Genomic DNA, 18865 nt, shown 5'->3' with positions numbered 1-18865 from the left:
AAAAAAAAAATTTTTTTTTTTTTTTTTTTTTTTTTTTTTTTTTTTTCCTGTGATGTTTTACAGCTGATTTTACAGCTGGGCTCAGTTCACTTGGTGGGGCACAGGACTGCAGGGACAGTAGTAGGAATACAGAGCCAGGGTCAGGGAGGCGAGTAGGTGAGGGAAAAGCTGCTGCATCCGTTCAGGGGCCTGTACACTTCAGTTATCTCTGACTGTGCCAAAGTATTGGAAAGATTTCTTTCATTTACTTTTCTTTTTTTTGTCTTTGGGAAATTTCATGCTGCTTATCTTTTGGTACTAACAGGAATATTTTAGCATAACAGAAAACTGAGAAGGCTTTTGAATGTGACTTCTCAAGAAACCCAGCAATCCCTTCAAATCATTAAGTCAGTTCAGAAAACGTTTTTGTGGGGGTTGTTAATAAAATCTTTTAACTTTGGGATGGCTTTGTTTGCTTGTTTTTCAGGTTGTCTGATATTTATGTCAAAATAATTCTTCCACTGAGAAAAATTTTGTAGCCAGCAACCATGACAGCTGCAGAGAACGTGTGTTACACGTTAATCAATGTTCCGATGGATTCAGAACCACCTTCTGAAATCAGTTTAAAAAATGACCTAGGCAAGTACTGGACAATGATTTGAAGGATACTCCATCTTACCTAAATTATGCTTATATTCCCTCATTGTGCCTTTCCTGAAGATTGTTTGAAGATTGTTTACCTTTTATAAACTCAGAACAAGTCAGTTTGATGTTTCTTTTGTTCTTTTGATTTTTGAAATGTCTATGTTCCTCTGTTTGCCGTGTTTTGAGAAACTTCATGGTATTTATCTTAACATGGTTTGTTTTTGTTTTTCCCCCCTCAGTTTGTGCAAAAATTTGAATTTTTTTTTCCATCTTTCTGTTTCAAGCAGTACCTCTTTGGGCTCAAGCAGGTTTTAGCAATGCAATGATAATCAATACACTGCGTTACCATTTGTTGAGTGCCCTGCTGTATCTTGCTGGCAGGAATGGCAGTGTTAGTATTTAGTATGTGTACGGCATGAGAGTGCATTGCAGTATCCCGGTATAAAAGGCTGTTTAAGCGTTGAAACAGTTGTGAAATTTGTTGAACTCTGTTAATTCCAGTATGTTGATCCTAGAATTGTCTGAACTCTGTGCTTATTAAGTATCTCTTTCTTCCTCTTTATCCTTTTAGTAGATGTAAGGGTGTGAATTTTATTGATATGCTAGATTGCACTCCATCAGAGAGGTTTCTGCCTTCTGACACTGAAGATCAGTGTTCCTATTAAACTAACTGTGGCATGTTAGCCTTCCTGATTTCATTTCTTCCTCCTCTAGAAAAAGGAGATGTCAAGTTGAAGACGGAGGCGTTGAAGAAAGTAATCATTATGATTCTGAATGGTGAAAAACTACCTGGGCTTCTGATGACTATTATACGTTTTGTGCTGCCTCTCCAAGATCATACCATCAAAAAACTGCTGCTTGTCTTTTGGGAGATAGTGCCAAAGACCACTCCAGATGGCAGGCTTTTGCAAGAAATGATCCTTGTATGCGATGCGTACAGAAAGGTAGCACATTGTTTATTTCATTGCTTATGTTTCTATACTGGATCTTTTTAGAAAATGCATCATTTCGTGTTATTTAACAAATACATAAAAATGGTTTATGCTCAGCATTTCCTTCCTAACCATTATGTGTCAGTACTTCAGAACTGAATAATTGTAGATCACATGCAGACCTACTCCCAAGGAGTTTTAATGTGTTCTTTTACTATTACAGCTTAACAAAAATTAAGCGCTCTTTGTTTCCAAGTCAGTGTACCTCAAAGATGAGGGGTAACCTCACTGCCATCTTCATAGCATCTTGGGACAAGCCATGTGTAAAAAGGACAGTATTTTTTGAATAATGTGTATTTGGGACACTCCTTCACAGAGTTAATAAGGTCCTTCAGCTTATTTGGGAACGGGGTGGATGCAGATGAACTAATATACACTAGAGGTTAGTATCCAGTGGACAGGGATTCCTGCAGGGTGAACTTTCACGGCCCTAGTAATCAGAGAAAATACATACAGTGCAGAGGAAAATACCACAGGCTTTGTAAGTTTTACTACACAGAAATACATGGGTTTTTTTGTGGGGTAGCAGTGTTTTAAGAAGGTATTTCATGAGGAGACAGTGAGTTGTTGTTGTGGATGTTGGGAACGTGTACCTTGGAAAAGTTGTGTGTGGAAGAAGGCGAGCAAGTGCATACAGCTTAACAATTAGGCTGAAATGTCTGTCATTTCAAATATTTTCTTGTTGATTTTAGGATCTTCAGCACCCAAATGAATTTATCCGAGGCTCTACTCTCCGTTTTCTTTGCAAGCTGAAAGAAGCGGAGCTGTTGGAGCCTTTGATGCCAGCCATCCGTGCGTGTCTAGAACATCGTCACAGCTATGTGCGCAGAAATGCAGTTCTTGCAATTTATACAATTTATAGGTAAATGCCAGAAAAACTATTTAAAGTCATGGATGCAGAGGACTAAGGCTAGCTTTATTGATCTAGATAGTTTTTGAGATCCTGTAAACATTTATCAAACACTGGTGTGATGTTTGGGATTTGCTTGTTTGCTTTTTTGCCATGTATCCAGTGGACTTCTTTGGAGAAGCAAAAGGTACTGCTGCTGCTTTCCCAAGTGTGACTAAGGTCCTTATATTGCAGGTTAATTTGTATGGGCAGATGTCTTTCCTAATGATCTCAGCATTATTAATAGTAATCATTGTCTACAACCATAAATATGGAAGGATCCTTGCAGAAATATATATATATATAAATTTATTTGTAGTGCGACTTTCTTCATACACTGCAGTTATATCCTAAACATTATTGCAGTTGTTACCTGAACAGTGTGGCTGAATGTTACTATTAAGCAGAAATCATTGATGGGGTGATGTCTCAGCTGTCATGATAACAAACAGTTTTTTAAAGCTCCTCGAGTCTGTTCACAGTTTCAAATAGCTGTGCAAAAGCTGCGTATCACTATTTTACATTTTTGAATTCTTGTAAATGCTTGTCTTGAGGATATGCACTTAAGCCTTAGGTTCTACTCCTTACCAGTAGTTCTTTTAATTATGATTTTTTTTTTTTTAAGAAATTTTGAATATCTTATACCTGATGCTCCTGAATTGATCCATGATTTCTTGGTGAATGAGAAAGATGCAAGCTGCAAAAGAAATGCATTTATGATGTTAATTCATGCAGATCAGGTAAGAATACTTGTCCTTAAACTCACTTGGTTTAACTACTTGAAAATGTAGCCAGTAGTTTGTTGGTAGTATAATCTGTTTATAACCATTAAAAAACATGTATGATAATGTTAACCATTTGTGGAATATTTGGTAACGGGAAAAGTTAATGTATGTCTTTAGTGCTGTCTTCAACTTAAAGGAGAATTACTGCATTTGATGAAGGCTGAAAACTGAAACTACTTTTGCCAAGTGAGCTTAACCATATTAAGTGCTCTGTTACCTACTGTTCTGTAGGTTTTGTAGTCACATGAGAAGTAAATGAAAATTTCTATTTAGTGTTTTGGATTATTTGCTCTACAGGCAATTGCATTTTTGTGCCTGATTGCCATTAGTTGTGTCTCTCTTTTTGCCATCTGTAGGCAGGATTGATTAATTTGCTCTTCAGATTTACCATGTTTTCATAAATTGTTTTAAATTTCAAGTTGAAGGGTTGAATATATGCTGCTTTGTGGTTTGATTTTTAAAATGTGTTTTGATTTAAAATATACCTGAGTGAACATACTCAGAATAATTTATCTTTTATTTGTGTAGGATCGAGCTTTGGATTATTTGAGTACTTGTATTGACCAGGTCCAGACATTTGGTGACATACTGCAGTTGGTTATTGTTGAGCTCATTTATAAGGTAAAAGGGAAATGTTGTGGCACATTTAAAATGAGTGTACGTGTTAGATTATATTAGTCTGCTTTTTAAAAGGGATAGAACATTGCTAGAAAAGGCCTTGCAGCTAGCATTTAGTCCACGTCAGGAGTATGTCATTGTTTAGTAGAGCTGCATAAGATTTGTATCTTGAAACAGTGAACTGCTGAAGGGTGCACGGTATAGAGCAATGTGTCTCACCTGATCTGCTGTGGTGTGGACTGTGTATTACCAGACTGTTCTTCATGGGCACAAGCAGGGGGCATCTGTTACAGGAGCTGGTAGAGCCCATGCCCTTCCTTTTGATCTGAAATTTTAAGACCTTGTAGCATTGCACAGAATTGTGAATAATAGCTTTTTAATAGCTTTTGCAATTAGATTTTTACAACTGTGAATGATATTTCTTACCCCCAGAGAAGGCTGTCACCTTTTGCTTAATCTTCTCCTTGTTGTAAGATAGTGGAGCCATTAAGCTATATGATTGCTATTTTCTTTTTTCTTTATGTGCCAACTATACGTTATTGTTCTTATCTAGGTCTGTCATGCGAATCCATCAGAGAGAGCTCGGTTTATTCGCTGCATCTACAACTTACTCCAGTCATCAAGTCCTGCAGTGAAGTATGAAGCTGCAGGTACTCTAGTTACACTCTCCAGTGCACCAACAGCAATCAAGGTATAAAAATGTTTTCAGATGGTTTAGTGCACTGGAATAAATACTGTATACTGTATGTTGATACTTTGAAAGAGCTAAGGTTTCAGTAATATAGGGTGTTTAACATTTCACGTGTGAAACCCTGTTTGAAAATACCTCTTAAAATTGGTCACAAAAAAAGATTGTGACTGTATTTTGCAGCTAATGGACTTCAGTAAGGGACAAGCTTGAATACTGTGCAGACTTGTACAGTAGTTGGTACCAACCTGCAATCTTCTTGGCATACTTAGCCAAGCAGACTAAAGATGAAGATTTACAGAGACTGAATGACTTTCTTTACTCATAAATATTACTCTTTTCAGGACAGGGCGGAAACATAAAGAAGTGAAGATTTACATTGATTACTGATCGACCTTGGGTTCCTAGATTTATGTTTGTACAGCGGATTATTTAAGAACACACAGAAATTTTGAACTTGTATGGAAATTTCAGAAATAGAATATGCAAGTCTAGATTTAGAGTAAAACCATTGTAAATAGTAGTTTCAAAGAACATGAGGAGTATTAATTCCAACATTCTCGCTTTACTATAGTCATTTTTGTTGAGTAGGAGTATTGTGCATAGAAGCTGTCATTAAACCCATATCTGGATAGGCTAACACTGGCAACTATTTTAAATTTGTTTTCGTGCTCTGTTGTATATTTAAGAGCCGAGCCAAGGCATGCCAGGAAATGTATCTCTTCATGACTTCCTTTGAATTTGAAATCAAGTCTAGGTTTTGTAAGCTGATGCCATAGTGACTCTTCCTGTGTAATTTTTTTAATTTGGTGGTGGAATCAATGTTTACAGTGGGCCAGAAAGTTTTAAAGTCTGTTCTCAGGTTCATTTCTGTGCCAATTCCTTGAGTAGTTGCTTTAATAGTACTGTAGTTGTGTTTTCCTGAATTTATCTCAGAAATTTGCCAGTTTCTCTCTTCATGCTTAAATGTTTTTCATCCTTTTAATTTTAGGCAGCTGCCCAATGCTACATAGATTTGATTATTAAAGAAAGTGATAATAATGTGAAACTGATTGTTTTGGATCGTTTGATTGAATTAAAGGAGCATCCTTCCCATGAACGGGTGTTACAGGTATGTGAGCTATATCTTCTCCTGCAGGCTTATTGAAGGCTTTTTTTTCCAAAATGAAACTTTCAGGTGTTGTGATGTATGGAAAAGTGTACTTCTGAAGTTTAAATCTTCTGTTGATATGCTTTTGGTAAAACATATTAGATTAACGTTTATGTTTATGAATTGCTGATTTTATTGTCTGCATAAGAATTAACAATGGCAAATGCTGTCTTGATTGTAAGGCTTAATGATGTAGCTTGCATGGTAGACTTCTGTGTACATGTAGAATGTATTAAATGAACACTGTGAAGTTCCTAATGCCTAGGATATCTTCTTGTTTGTCAGTAGATCACATATTATGTATCCTGAAAGTCTTTGAAAATCATTGAGGACTGAAAATTAGAATTGTATGAAAAGGAAGTAATTTAAAGCAACAAAGTAGTTATAAGTTTCTTACTGTTTCAGGATCTGGTTATGGACATCCTCAGAGTGCTGAGTACCCCAGATCTAGAAGTGCGCAAAAAAACCCTTCAACTGGCTCTGGATCTTGTCTCTTCAAGAAATGTAGAGGAGGTAAAATATATGTTACTGTTGTTTTATTATTTTTTTATTCTTTGGAAAAATATGGGACTTTCTCAATTTTATTTAATCTTTTCTGCAGCTTGTGATTGTTCTGAAGAAGGAAGTGATTAAAACTAATAATGTGACAGAGCATGAAGATACAGACAAGTATAGACAGCTGCTTGTTCGTACATTGCATTCCTGTAGCGTTCGGTTTCCAGATATGGCTGCAAATGTTATTCCAGTGGTATGCAAATGTTTAATTATATTGTCATTAAATATGTTCTAGCTATTCTCAAAACCTGGAGAATAACTGAAGCTGAAGTGTTTCTAATAGTGGCCTCACACAAAGCAATACTATTTTTAATCCCTAAAGAAATACAGGGATTTTGGTGCTGTAGTTATTTGTCTTCTGAGACTTTATTTTTAGATAATTTTGAAGATTGTGAGCTGAAGAGTACCTTCACTTAAAAGTGCAATAATTTGTACCACTAGAAAAACGATTTGGGGGTTATGATAATTGGTAATTAATGTATTTAAGGTTGACTTCAGCTTTGTTTAACAGGAGATGTATATGCAGTTTTATTTTTCTGAATGTAGAAGGAAAAATAGTATTGAACAAACTTATCGGTACTACTGTTTGTGCCTGTATTCACTCTTTTACTAGCTGATGGAGTTCCTTAGTGATAATAATGAAGCGGCTGCTGCTGATGTCTTGGAGTTTGTGCGGGAAGCGATCCAGCGATTTGATAACCTCAGACCTCTTATTGTTGAGAAGATGCTTGAAGTCTTTCATGCTATTAAATCTGTCAAGTGAGTCCAAAATATGATATCAGACATTGGAGCACCCGGTGGCTCACTTGCACTGAATGTATATTGTCATTAAATATGTATCAGAGCCCTCGCAACTCCCACACGAAGAATAACTGAAGCTGAGACATTTTGGGGGTAGATGATTTCTAGGTAGAGCTTCCCTCTTGCCTGTTTGTACAAAGCATATATTGGGTGCTTGTTGCACTGAGTGAAGAAAATCATTTCACATTGTTTTTATGAGGCAATTCATAATTTTATTTCCACTTACTAGAAGACAGCAGTGTTGGTGAACTCTGAAGTCATGTATTTGTTAAAATAGAATTACTAAGGGATTATCACAGCAGGAGTTTGCACTTCTAGGCAACTGGTAGTACTGTACATTTACTGGAAGACTCAGTCTAACATGGACTGGGCTTTGTAATCTGCAAAGCTTCTTTAATACCTTTCAGGGCTCTAAAAGCTTGGTCTTCTGATGGCTCTGCAAAGGTTAAGTCATACGAGAACTTCTCTGGATCAAGACACCATTCTGCCATTCTTGCAGTACACAGGAAACTGAATCCTATCTCAATCATCATCTCATTAAGTTGGGGAAAAAAACCTCTGAAGCTTTGCTGGTTTTTTCCCTCATCTTCATTCATGGTCTTGTTTTTCATTTTCTCCTCCATGAAGCAACAATTAGTTTGTCTCAGTTAACTGGAAAATTACAGCTGACTTTATTCACATAGAGTTATTTTATTATGGTCATAATGAAATTTAGTTTTGTGAGTATCAGGATTAACACAGATGGGAATAAATTTGTAGCAGAGAATGTATCTGAATTGATATACTCGTTCATTAGTTTACTAAGGCTGACAGGATGATTGCTTTTGATCAAACTTGCTTTCTGTCAGTCTGAATGTGTCAAGACTGGCCTTTACCACCTGACCATAATCACTTCCCTGGATGTTAGTTTGAATATATCATGAAAGCATGACTTCAGTTCTGTTCTTGTCTTAGGATTTATCGAGGAGCTTTATGGATCCTTGGAGAATATTGCAGTACAAAGGAAGATATACAAAGTGTGATGACAGAAGTTCGCAGATCACTTGGAGAGGTGTGTTTACTTTGTTAGGCTGGCTCTTTGTGGTTTTACTTACTATTAAGCAGTGTGTTTTCTAAGAAAAACATATTTTTTAAAAAACAGGTAAGAGTCAACACTTGTGATTTGTAATGGCATCTGCACTTGAAATCTTAAGTAATAACTAGTTAGGGTTTTGCTTTCTTTTTTTTTTTAAAGTAGCATACCTGAAGCTGGCATATACTGAGAAGAAATGATACCTGTTAAGAGGGGAGATGAGAAATTCCTTTTTTCAGAAAATTAGAGCAACTTTAAGATATGATTTAATTATATCCACTAACAAAGGAAGAATGCTTTAAGTCAGGGTTGTTCCAAGAAGCATATAAGACAGTCTATGCAATGTGAGTTTTATTGCATGGGTAGGAGGCTTCTGTATATATTTCAACATCTGCTTATCTCCTCAAATTCTCTGAAAACTTGCACTGTAGCTGACCTTTTATTTATAAAAACCTTAACAATGCAGATAATTTTTATTAAAACCTGCTGAACAGGTTTTTACATTAATTGTAACAGTTGTTTCCTGTTTGTTTCTAGATACCAATAGTAGAATCTGAAATCAAGAAAGAAGCTGGTGAGCTAAAACCTGAAGAGGAGGTGTCTGTGGGTCCAGCCCAAAAATTGGTGACAGAGATGGGCACTTACGCAACACAGAGTGCTCTCAGTAGTTCCCGACCTGCCAAAAAGGAAGAAGATAGGTATTTAAGATTTTGTACTAGACCAGACTGACTTGTTTTTGTGGTTTTGGTTTGTTCTGATTTGTTTATTTATTTATTTAACTGGTATTCTCTCCCATACAAAGTTCAGTGATTGAGGTAGTTCCCTATTTTAAGGTATTATTCCAGGTAGATGATACCTGATAGGAAATTGCTTAATTGCTTAAGGTTTCTAATGAAAGCTTACTCTGTATGAAAAAGGACATTACTGATTTATGGTATTGTAAATTCCAGTTGATTCTTCGTAATTCATACATGCTCCTCACGATTTTATTTGTATTACAGAGATACTACCTTTAGATTAAAACTTTTGTTTTCTTAATATCACCTTGCACTATTTAATACTTGCTATAGTTTATTTATTGGTAGCTAGGATAATTGCTATATTTCCTTAATTACTGCAGATGGGCTGTTACATCTTGACTAGTCATTATCATCTCAGAGCTACAATGAAGGTATTACTACACATTACACTTTTCACTCCCTATTCGGAGTGGAAATGGCTGTGTGACTTGTGCATATCTCTGTATTTGGAAAATTACTTCTAGAGGGGAAAAAAAAAACCCCAACCAACTTCTGAGACCTTCCAAGCTTGTTTTATTGGTACAATATGGATGTTAAGATATGAAGATACGTAGGCTAAGGAGTGTAATCCAAAACTAGTTTTTTGGTTATCATTTGTCTCTCTGCAGACCTCCATTACGAGGATTCCTGCTCGATGGTGATTTCTTTGTTGCAGCTTCCCTTGCTACAACTTTAACTAAGATTGCTTTACGATATGTGTCACTAGTTCAGGAAAAGAAGAAACAAAATGTAAGTCATCTATTGTGTTTTCACCACAGTTGTGAAGAAGAGCTGGTTGTTTCCTCAGATGCAAAGTGGGTTAAATCCAAAGTGAAGTGCCAGTTATGTGATTGGATAATAATGATAATCTGGGTTACAAACAGGGCCTCCCTCTTTCCAGCCACTCTATCTAGACTGTCTCTAAATCATGCTGCTTGGTTTCAAGATAACAAGTACTAAAAAAATAAGTGAACTCTTCAGAGATTTTATGATTTGATTAATGTGCACCTTTTCTTAAATAGGTCAGAAATAAACGTTCCTGTAAAGCTATGTAAAAAGCAGTAACCTCCTTCCATTCTCTTTCCTTTGTCCTCCTCTCAGTCCTTTATTGCCGAAGCTATGCTGCTGATGGCCACTATTCTCCACCTGGGAAAGTCTTCTCTTCCCAAGAAGCCAATTACAGATGACGATGTGGATCGTATTTCCTTGTGTCTGAAAGTTTTGTCAGAATGTTCTCCTCTCATGAATGATATTTTCAACAAAGAATGCAGGCAGTCCCTCTCTCATATGCTGTCAGCCAAACTAGAAGAGGAGAAACTTTCCCAGAAGGTGAGCTATTATCAGTGTGTAACCATAAACACTTGGAGTTTTTTACAGATGTTCATGTCCAAGTTGGTCCCAGAAGTATCAGCATTTGACTCTGTGTAAGTTGACCATTATTTGACTGTGTTTCTGTGCTAAGGAATGTAATTAATTGTGAATTCTTGAATATTTCTCTTCCTGCAGAAAGAATCTGAGAAGAGGAATGTGACGGTTCAGCCAGATGATCCCATTTCCTTCATGCAGCTTACTGCTAAAAATGAAATGAGCTCAAAAGAAGACCAGTTTCAGCTTAGCCTTCTTGCAGCAATGGGCAACACACAGAGGAAAGAGGCTGCTGATCCTCTTGCTTCCAAACTTAATAAGGTAATGTCAAAGTCAGTGTTTATACATGCTTTGTGCTGCTTACACACAGGATCAGCTTTGGGAATCAGAGGCTGGAACTCATGACCCAGGCTGTGCTGGTTGATTGGTAAGACCCAGGTATTTCTTTCCTGGTTACAATCAGGAGGAAGAGGAAAGCCCTTGTGCTTAAAGTTGTTACCTTCTTCACATGGGAGGGGAAGAATAAGGAGGAGACTTGGAGAGTGCTGAGCTGGTGGAAGGTGGAGAAGAAATTAAGGTTGTGTGCTGGTCTGCAGAAGCCCAGTGAGGTTCACGGGGAGGAGAGCAGGGGTGACACAAGTGATTATGAACCCCTTTCTTTGGCTGCCATACTGACAAGTGCAGTGAATCCTTGTCTCACTCTTTATACCTTTTTTTGCTGCTGGTTATCAGGACCTGCAGAGAAGGTCCTAAGGAAAGAAATCTCTTGATTCATTCATTAGTTAGAGTTAAAAAAACAGACCTTATTCTTTCCAAGAATGGATGAATTCTTTGTACTATTTAAATCTACCTTTTCATTTTAAGTTAGCATTTCTTTTCCCTGCTGATCTTTTTAAGAATAAATGACATATCTTAGGAACTTAGGTGAATTCAGTTCAGAACACATCTTGTCTGGAAAGGTTTCATAATTGTAGTGTGTATGCAAAAGGACATGTGAAGGAAGGATGTGGTTAAAATTTATGGATAATGAGGACAGTTACTATGTTTAGCTGTAAATCAATGAAGTCTGTTTATTTTGGAAGACTTAAGCATAAACTTTAGATTTCCTAAACATCACAACTTCTTTAAATACTATTTTCTAGATAAAACTTGTGAATTTTTGCAGTGTTTTTTTCCGATTTTATTTTTTCCTTTTTCTTATGAGTAAGTTAGTTCTGTGGAATTAAAAGCTTGATGTGGAGGCTCATATTAAAGAGTAAAGGATTTAATTGTACTTTATTCTTTTTTGTTGTCATTGTTCGACGTGATTCCATGTTTTAAACTGGTTTATGAGAGGAAAAATACCTTATGCTCTTTCCTTTCACAGGTTACTCAGCTGACAGGTTTCTCAGACCCTGTCTATGCAGAAGCGTACGTCCACGTCAATCAGTATGACATTGTGCTGGACGTGCTTGTGGTCAACCAGACCAGCGACACCCTGCAGAACTGCACACTAGAGCTGGCTACGCTGGGTGAGGGACACTGGGGGCAGAGCAGCTGCTGCGCAGCACCTAGTCCTAAGGAGTTTCTGAAACACTTACAAATACTGACAGATTTATGCTAGCTAGTTGCTATTTTGAAAGGAAATTTTTTTTTGTGCCTTTAACCTTACTTTTTTCTTCCAAAAGGTGGAAGATTTGTATCTGCTGGCACTGACAATAGTATCTGATGAATATAAATTGTAGCCAGATTTTTAATTTTTTTTCATGCTTTTTTCACTAGAAAAAATAGCATTCCACTTCCCCTTCTCCCTTTTTCCTGAAATATGGACAATTTTTTGGATATATTTATTCCCCATTTTGCTGTTACCATAGAGCAAGAGGATAAAATCCAAACTGATATATGGAACAAATGTCAGTCAACAGAAAGCCATCTGCCCTGGGTGGTTCTTGCAGTCAGTCTGAAGAACCTAAGTACTGCATTTACTCAGCTGAAACCATTCCCTGTACCAACAGCTGTACCAAAGGCTTGCTTGAACAGTACTGAAGCTTCATTAACTTCTTTTAGGGGAGGGACTGGACCAGGGATAATCCAAGAACAGTAACCAGTTCCCTTTTGGTTGTTCTCTGTTTTGGAGTTAAAACAGGTTTACAACATATAAGGGGAATGCATGTTACATTTAATTGATGTAGATATGACTGAAAGGGCATAATGATCCTAATCTTTTGTAAATCATTTCATCAGACGAATGATGGAGATAAATAAAATTAAAATAGGTTGTATTTTTCTATTTTTCAGCTCAGTAAAGTGGAATTCTGTATTCCCAAGTTGGTTTCTCCAGATATATTGCAAAAACCGACTTGATGCATCACTCCTGTCTGTAGAGCTGATGCTGTGTTCTCAAATTGCACAGTTTGATAGAACTAAGGAAATTTTTACAATTGCTTGCTAAAGGATTAGGAAAAATACATCTCTTACTGTTTCCTGAGAGCAATTATATTCAAAATCAAGGTGTTACTTTGACCTGTTTATAAATAGCTTAGTGCGTGTAATACTGGACATTGAACTTTGGTTTTGAGACCCTTGACTGTAGGATTAGGTTGTTATGATGTTGTCATTGATTAAAACACAAGGTAGAATTAACCATTTCCTGATTGTTAAAAATTTAATACTAGACTCAATCCAAAGCCCATTTAAGTCAGTATTTGCATTTGTTTTCAAATATGCTAATATTTTAACTGAAATTTGTAACGTAATGTAAATTATTTTGTCTTGCAGATAGCAAACAGTAAAAATATTTAAAAAAAAAAATTCCAAACCACTAATACCTTTATGATGGTATTTAGTGCAGCTCTGTAGACATTAGAATGGAATGACAAGAAAATAAAAAATACTGTTCCAAAAGCTAAATTCATTGTGGACTGTTGATGTTCCCTGACCCCTGTCTCTCAATTTGTTTACACAGGTGACTTGAAACTTGTGGAAAAACCATCTCCTCTGACACTTGCTCCACATGATTTTGCAAACATTAAGGCTAATGTCAAAGTCGCTTCAACAGAAAATGGAATTATTTTTGGTAATATTGGTAAGTAACCAATTCAGTGGGCAAAATTAACATTAATGTGTAGCATTTCTTAACTGCTTAATGAACTCAGTATTAATTCAAACACTTTGTACTGGGAGAGGAGATTAAATTGTCTGCAACGTATTCATATTTTGTGTTGATTTTTTAAAAGTATATATCACTTTTACTTAAAATCAGAGTAGAACATGCTCCTTTAGAATGATTGTCAGCATGATACTTGAACCCAGGTCTCTGAATTTGCAATGACATAGACAGCCTTGCCTGAAAGAGCAATACACTTAACTCAGAGTTCTGTGGCAGCTGGGTAAAGCACTTGAAGCAGACAGAGATCAGCAGTGAGACTGAGCAAGTATCAACTGTTGTTAACTGGCAGGTCACTGAGCACTCATATTTGGTGCAAATTCACTTTTTTTTAACCATTAAGTTGGTTTGTGTTTTATATTGCAGTGTATGATGTCTCTGGAGCAGCCAGCGACAGAAACTGTGTGGTTCTCAGTGATATTCACATTGACATCATGGATTACATCCAGCCTGCCTCTTGTACGGATGCAGAATTCAGACAAATGTGGGCAGAATTTGAGTGGGAAAACAAAGTTAGTTTTATTTTTTGTATGTTATTTGGGTTTTTTGTTGAGGTATAATTCTGTTTCTTGTTCTACATCAGCTCATTACGTCAACATTATCTCTTGTGATACAAACCTCATTCACCATCGCATTGGATGTTGGCCTCAAGTAACTTACTGTCTTGTTGCTATATTACCCGTTTCACAGGCTTAGTGATGCAATATCTAGCGGTTTTTTTCATACAAAAGAGTATGTGCATTGAGCCTTACCTTCTGTATGGAAGGTGTACAAATTGATTGGTGACTGCTGTGTATTTCAGCTCAAAGGCAAGATAGCAACAAGTATAAGTTTATGCTGAGACCACAAAATTATTCATGCTGCTTAGCCTCTCCAGTTCTGAATTACGTTATCTTTCTTTTTTTAAAAAAACAAAAATCATAAAATCAGAGAATCGTTTGGGTTGTGAGGGACCTTTTAAAGGTCATTTAGTCTATCGTCCCCTGCTTTGGGCAGGGACATCTTTCACTTTGACGTATACGCATATGGTTGTGGATGCTGTGTAAGACCAGCAAAATGGTGGGTACACTCAATATTGGTGAGAGCCCAAACTGTTAGTTACAGGCCTGTTTAAAAAAAATGTTTAAAAGGAGATAATACTGCTTTGTTGTATGAGATTAGTTTAAGAATAGAAACATAAAAAACAGAATGGGAGGTATTTTACACAAACTGTAGCCTTGTTTGGTACATATATTTACCTGTATTTACTTCAGACTAGATTTAAGTGCCTCAGGGAACCTGAGAACAATAAATTTTAATACATGATATGTGAAGCCTTAGCAATTTGTAAACTACTCCTAAAAAATCTGTTCAAAAGCAATTTAAACAAGACCCACAATATTCAATATGAGAAAGCCAAGGCAACCCAGAGAGTTTTGTTGCTAGGAGGGAAGGATGAAAGTAGTTTTCATCATGGGTTAAAAGGAAGCTTTTGGACTAGGTACCATCTTTTCTTGTTCTAGTGATGTGTAAACTGTATTCAGACAAGAAGTCCACTGTCTGCTGTAGAGAGTCTACATGTTCAGCAGAATATAATATTTTAGAAATCATGGTAATGACATGAAATTCTTACTCTTTAATGTTAAAGTGGATGGCAGGAGGCAAAGATGCCACCAGATAATAGGAAGTGCAGCTAGCTTACTGAATGTGATGTTCCTCAAGGACAACTGCAGGGTAATCTCCTTTGTAGAGCCCTGAGGAAGAGATGGTTTCAGAAATGCCCGAGGTGCTAATTAAAGTAACTGCCATTTTTTCCCTTCTTGAAGGTTACAGTGAATACAAATATCATTGATCTAAATGAATACTTACAGCACATACTGAAGTCAACCAATATGAAATGCCTGACTCCAGAGAAGGTGAGCTATTTGCTTGGAGACTTTTAGACACCCTTTTTAGTTTGTGTGCTTTATGGTTTAATTTGTTTAGCATTTGTTAGGAATATTAGAGATGCTTGCTTACAATATCAAATAGTATATATACTTCAAAGTTTTTTAATGAGTGGTCTGAAATGAGTAAAAGCAAATTGTTATCAAAATTCCATGTTGCTTAATCACTTCAGCTATTTCTTGCTCAGTTAGAAAATGAGAATGTCTGTTTTAATTTGTAGTAGCTAAACTGTAGCATAGATTTGATGGGACCATTTGTTTTGATAAAGGTTTTTTTCAGTAGCTCCAAGTTACTTCCTCTCTGTCAAAATGTACCTTTCTCTTGCCAGTTTAGCCTTTTTGTTGTAAAGCAAAATAAATGTATACAATAGCTATTTGCTATTAAGCCATATGTATAATAGCTATTAGCTAATATATGTATAGGAGCTAGGTATGTATAGTAGGAACTTAATAGCTTATATATAAGCTATTGCTGCTATTTAACTTCGTTGCCATTTGGCCCTTCATTAAATCAGATCATAAAATGCCATCCTACCTGGCCTTGATGAGTACTGTAGATTGCATGTCTTCTAATATTAATTTTAGAAAAAGACCACTGCTGTTTCCCATTGCATGATTCTCACACTTTACAAAATATTGTATGTGAAGAAACAAGTTTAAACATTAAATACTGGTATCTGCCTAGCTAACCTAGGATGAATTAGAATATGTTTAAAGGGTTTTGGCCTTTCTAAAGAGTTCAAATGTGCTTTCTGTAGGCACTTTCTGGTTATTGTGGCTTTATGGCGGCCAATCTTTATGCACGTTCCATATTTGGAGAAGATGCACTTGCAAATGTCAGCATTGAAAAGCCAATTCATCTTGGACCAGAAGCTCCTGTCACTGGTCACATACGGATCCGTGCAAAGAGTCAGGTAATACAGCTTGCATCTAGAGTACTGTTTCTCCTTGTCATTTTTAAGAAAATGTGCCAAGCCCTCTAAAAAAGTTTTTGGATGAACATTAGTTTCTAGTACTAGGTAAATGGGAAAAATTTAGGGAAGATTTAGCTTTAGTTTAAAACTACCTTATAAAGATTTTGTGAGGAAATAATGTCTTTCTAATTAGGTGTAGTCGTACCCTAAAACCACATTATAGTGTATTATCAGAAGTTAGGCATTTGGGCTAGGATTTCCGTATTTTATAATAGCACTGCAAATAGGATGTTATATTTTATTTGCTTTTAAATAAAAGAGCAAATGCTCACCAAGGTTTCTGTTTCCTACTAAATTGCACATTTCAATTTCACACGAGGAAATTTTATGCATGTAATTGCTGTTTGCTGGTTCTTTTTAAAAACAACAACACAAAACCCAAAATCTTTCAGTAGGGTTATTTTCTGTAGGTACATCTGTGAGCCTCCTTTGGATTTTAGAACTTCTGCCTTCCTACTAAAACCAAGTACAAGATTTGGAACTTTAATAGTAAAAACCCAAACAGTGTACCAATAGAAGTATTTTAAACAGCATACAATAAAGGACTACCTGAGAGTTTTCATATTCAAAGAAACCATTTAGTTTATGTGATGTCACTGTAAAGATTTTGAAGTGGTTTAAATTGTTGTTTCTGATATGTTTACAGTTGTATTTTAACATAAGACTGCATTCAGTCACATATGCCAGTTTGGTTTCATCTGCTATGGATTACGTGGATTTATTCATGCAGTTTCTTTTGAGATTTCTTCAGTTTCTATGCAACACGAATATGGTTTTGTGATTAAATTATTTTCTGTAGCTTTAGTGCATTGAGTGCTTAGTATCAGCACTGGGACTTTGAACAGCTGAATTTCAGTAGCTGGACTGACAGTTGTAATTTCTCCAGGGGCAGCATACTTTCAATTGGTGGAAGGTCAAAAGGCTTAAATTTTTTTGTTCTTCTGCTTTTTGTATTGATAACAGATTTAGCAGTTGCTAGCTCATTTAATTGTTGCAACAATATATGCAGATCTAGCCTTTACCTAGTGTAAAGAAAGTGTGCATTATACTGTATACAAATAAATGAGCAGTTAGAAACACTTAATTTCCATGCCGCTAACCTCATAGACTTCTATATATGGAATTTCCATTTTAAGATAGATAAGATAAAGTTATTATGAAATATCTGTCATGAATGTCTTTCTTTTCCTTACAGGGAATGGCCCTGAGTCTTGGAGATAAGATCAATCTGTCTCAGAAGAAAACAAGTTTATAAATTTTACGTAATGTCTTTTCAGGTCTTTTACAATTTAACCTTAGGTATGTGGCTTTTGAGATCCAGAACATAGTATATTCTTCAGTGTTCTGTAATTGTAGAAGCCGAGCTTTTGAGCTGAAAGCATTCCAGCAGATAATTTATAGGTTCTCATGATTGATACTGAGCAAAACTTTAAATTGCCACATTTTTTTCTTTGTCCTGGAAGTCATGTTTTCTTTGTCTCTAATATATATTGATGCTCACAGTACAATAAACAAATTATTCCAGTACTGTTTTGTCTGTAAATTATAATCTCTGTATTTTTTGATTAGTATTAAATATCTGGCCAGGGGTATTTTGATACTCTTAAGACTTAAAGTGGGAGTGTGTAATTGCTTTAGTGTTTAACGACTAGGCCTGAATTGTGTGAGTGTGTGATCATGACTCTTAAAATACTCTGGTATACCTAGGAGAATATATATTTGACAGCTAAATCAAAGGTGGTATGTTCTAGATGATTGCTTTAGTAATGTAATCACTTGGCACAGCCGAGTGTGTAATAACGAAAAGAGATTGTCAAAATTCAGCTCTTTCCAGCAAGTAGTAGAACCTTAAACTTTGTTTCTGAAATGCTTTCCTAACAGTGTTATCATGAGTAACATTGCTGGCTTGTTCTTCTTTTTTAGTTAATATAGAAAAGACATCCAAGTGCAATATTAAAGCTGTAGCAGCGTAAGCAGTATTTTCACTGAATGCAGCCATTAGCCACATGTGTATGCTCAGGAAGGAAGGATTCAGACTGATTATGGTCTTGCAGTGAATTGAATGAAGTTGAGGAATTGCAGAAAAGGAAGAATTCTGAGTGAAGGTTAGTTCAGGACATGGAAGTGAGTTAACACCATTTGGCTACTAAATGTTCTGCAAATTAGCAGTAGATTAAAACATATAACCATTAGATTGAAAATACTTTTAGCTGCATCTGTTAAGCATTAATTCTGAATTTGTTAAATTGTTGCAAGCAGTTAATTCTAGAGCCAACAGTACTCTTCCAGTTAGCAGAAAGCTGTGCTGCTGAAGTTGAAACAGCTGTGTCCAACTCCAGCAGGACAGAAGACAACTGAGTTAGTATCCCAATTAGCTGATTCCCAAAACATTTAAGGCCTCAGTGATGAAAATACCTGTTTTCCATTCTGAAATAAGCACAGGAAGGAGCACACGTGTAAATTTGGAAATGAAAGTCTAGGTTGTTGTATTTTATCTGACTAA

The 18865-nt window shown here is 36.1% G+C and overlaps 1 protein-coding gene across 1 annotated transcript; it reads left to right on the top strand.

Annotated features, from left to right (window-relative positions):
* The first annotated feature begins 465 nt into the window (after window positions 1–465).
* On the top strand, window positions 466–17887 carry COPB1 (coatomer protein complex subunit beta 1). Its single transcript, XM_026850385.1, has 21 exons — window positions 466–618; window positions 1339–1568; window positions 2309–2478; window positions 3131–3245; window positions 3819–3911; window positions 4462–4599; window positions 5588–5707; window positions 6152–6259; window positions 6348–6494; window positions 6915–7060; window positions 8057–8153; window positions 8712–8872; window positions 9583–9703; window positions 10055–10282; window positions 10460–10639; window positions 11685–11829; window positions 13263–13382; window positions 13830–13975; window positions 15269–15358; window positions 16147–16302; window positions 17558–17887. The coding sequence occupies exons 1-21, from the start codon at window positions 528–530 to the stop codon at window positions 17615–17617; spliced, it is 2862 nt and encodes a 953-aa protein (XP_026706186.1). The 5' UTR covers window positions 466–527; the 3' UTR covers window positions 17618–17887.
* The last annotated feature ends 978 nt before the right edge of the window (window positions 17888–18865 follow it).

Source organism: Athene cunicularia, assembly GCF_003259725.1.
Source record: "Athene cunicularia isolate RWA chromosome 5 unlocalized genomic scaffold, athCun1 chr5_part2, whole genome shotgun sequence".
Lineage (NCBI taxonomy): Eukaryota > Metazoa > Chordata > Aves > Strigiformes > Strigidae > Athene > Athene cunicularia.
This window is presented reverse-complemented; position numbering and strand designations above follow the sequence as displayed.